The sequence below is a fragment of the Haliotis asinina genome, chromosome 6 (genome assembly GCF_037392515.1).
Source record: "Haliotis asinina isolate JCU_RB_2024 chromosome 6, JCU_Hal_asi_v2, whole genome shotgun sequence".
Lineage (NCBI taxonomy): Eukaryota > Metazoa > Mollusca > Gastropoda > Lepetellida > Haliotidae > Haliotis > Haliotis asinina.
Window position 1 is genome coordinate 15,691,105 of NC_090285.1, and position 2,644 is coordinate 15,693,748.

At 41.8% G+C, this 2,644-nt stretch overlaps 1 protein-coding gene across 1 annotated transcript; it reads right to left on the minus strand.

Annotated features, from left to right (window-relative positions):
* Window positions 1-336: 336 nt before the first annotated feature.
* On the minus strand, window positions 337-1,353 carry LOC137287711 (beta-1,3-galactosyltransferase 5-like). Its single transcript, XM_067820099.1, has one exon. The coding sequence runs from the start codon at window positions 1,351-1,353 to the stop codon at window positions 337-339; it is 1,017 nt and encodes a 338-aa protein (XP_067676200.1).
* Window positions 1,354-2,644: the final 1,291 nt, after the last annotated feature.

The following is a 2,644-nucleotide window of genomic DNA, read 5'->3' on the forward strand; positions in this document are numbered from 1 at the left end:
GGGGGAAATATCTCTCCGAATTCTGGTGATTGATAAAAATCTTGTAAACTTTAAGGAACTGACGGTATTTCCATATAATCAGTAACGCCACCTCCCACGTTATAAAGCACTCATACCACCTCGGGTTTACGCATAAGCCCATAATCTCCGATAGATTTTCTTGCTACGTTGACGTCGCGTCTGAATCAATTTCGAATCAATACAAACATCTGTTACATGCTACCGGTTTGAAACACAGATTCTAGGGCGTTAATTTTTAGGGCAGTCATACAGGAGGCACCACTGATATACTCAAACCCTCTCTCAGAAAAAAAATAACTCGACATCTCGTGGATATTATGTCTTTACTATTGGTAGTCTTCTGATCTTTGTATTTGGCGAAAACACTGTTTTACACAGTTTTGGATTTTTGATGCAAGTCACTCGATCTTGCGGAAAAATGATGTAGTGATGATATGGACTTAGGTCACACAGTTTTGTTACTAAAGCACGCGCCATACCCGTCAGGAAGTAGTCATCGATCCACAAGAAAGGAACAAGCCTTGTTGCTTTATACAGAGCTGGGATTATCGCCCCTGGTATAATGACAGCAAATCCACTGCAATAATCTAAAGGAAACAGATTATAATGCTTTAGATCGTCCTTATCCACGGACCACTTCCCCTTTCTGTTGACAAGAACTGTTGACCTCTTCCACGACCAACATAGAACCCTTGTATCATGACGATATTGTTGATAAATGTATGTGAAAAACATTCGAAACGAAACGTAAACGTCGTCGTCCATTTTGATGACGTATTTGACGTTCCTGCAGTTTTGGCTGATCCATTTCACACCCATCACAGCTTTATACGTCAGGTTCTTGTAACTGTCCACAAACCGACCTTGGACAATGTCTCCATGTTGGTTGAATTCTTGGGTGATTATTTCCTTGATTTTCATGTCGTTCCTTTGTCCAATTAGAAAAACATGTCGCACGGTATAATTTTGGAATGCTTTTTCCTTCTTAAAAATACCCCTGAGTATTTCTCGACGATCATGATGTTCAGGAGAGCTGTGGATAATAAACACAACGTCCACCCGTGAAACTGCGCGACACAGCAGCAGGTTCTCACGAACAATGCCAATAAAAGCATCGTTAATATGTCGTGTTCGCATAATTTCGCGTTCATTTGGCATTTTCGTATGGTTTGCATTCAGCTCTTTATTCCAGTCAATACTAACATGATACATTTCATCGAAAATGATCTTATTCTGTCCTGCACGGTATTCAAGAGCGACAAAAATGAAAAATGACACGCAGATCTGAACACAAAGGAAACTGGCAAATATACTGTTCCAAGCTAAACGCATGGTCGAAGACCCTCTTTGAAGTATGGAATTTGTATGTATTAAGTCACTGGTACCAGCCTGGGAGCATATGTCAACTGGCACATATATTATGTGCTATCTTGCTCTTGTGCAGACAGGTCACTTTCTGGAACAGAAATTGATTTGTTTCAGTGATCTTTCCATTGGGTGCGGCTTTATGAAAAGTAAATCTCCCCTCAGGAATCCTTCCTTGCTTACAAACCACACGATCTATGCACAAAATAACAAATGCTTTATCCAAACACATGAAAGTACAAGTAATCCTTTAATCTTCGCAACATTTCTATTGCACATCTTGTAAAGAAAACCTGGAAGAAAATAGAGGAACACTCTTGCTTTCATGTGAAATATGAAACTTTTTGTTCCTGCTTCCCCCTCCCCGCATTTCAACACAAACTTTAGTTTTACGTCGCACTCAGCAATATTCCAGCAATATGTCGGCGGTCTGTAGGAAATCGAGTCTGGGCCAGACAACCCATTCAACAGCAACATGAACATCGATCTGCGCAATTGGGAACCGATGACATGTGGCAACCAAATCAACGAGCCTGACCACCCGATCCCGTTAGTCGTCTCTTACGACAAGCATAGTGCCTTTTATGGCAAGCATGGGTTGCTGAATGCCTATTCTACCCCGGGACCTTCACGGGTCGATAACAACCAGAAGAAGGGGGCCAAAATACATGTACTGTTGAAGATCCGTGTAAGAATTAATCTTCAGCAACGCATGATTGTCGTAAGAGGTGACTAAAGGGACAAAGCGGTAATTCTCGCTGACTTGGTTGACACATGTCATCGTATCCCAACTGCACTAACCGCTGCTCATGCTGTTGATCACCAGATTGTCAGATCCAGACTCCATTATGTACATGCGTCTGTCATATAGTTGGAATATTGCTGTGTGTGGTACGTTAAACAACAGCAACAACATCATCATCATTATCATCAACAACTAGAATATACCTGCTAGATTTAGCAACAGGAGTGGTGCGATCACATTCTCACCTTTTCAAGGTTACAGGTCCTCCGCAGGGATTCAATATAGTCACCTATATCCGTCCACAGAGGACTGGCTAGATTTGTCTCATCTACTTCCTTGATCTCGGGTCATTGTACCATGACGTAGTGGCTTGACTGTTCAGGAGTCATACATTGCTTGGGATGACGTTAAACAACAATAACACAGACATACCATGAAACCATAGGGAAGAAGACAGGTTCTCCCTTCAGCTTGTAATTTTACTCGCTGTGGTGTATTGAACTCTTCGGGGGA

Bases quoted from the DNA above. Each gene is read 5' to 3' on its own strand.
- LOC137287711 (XM_067820099.1), bottom strand. From the start codon at position 1,353: ATGCGTTTAGCTTGGAACAGTATATTTGCCAGTTTCCTTTGTGTTCAG.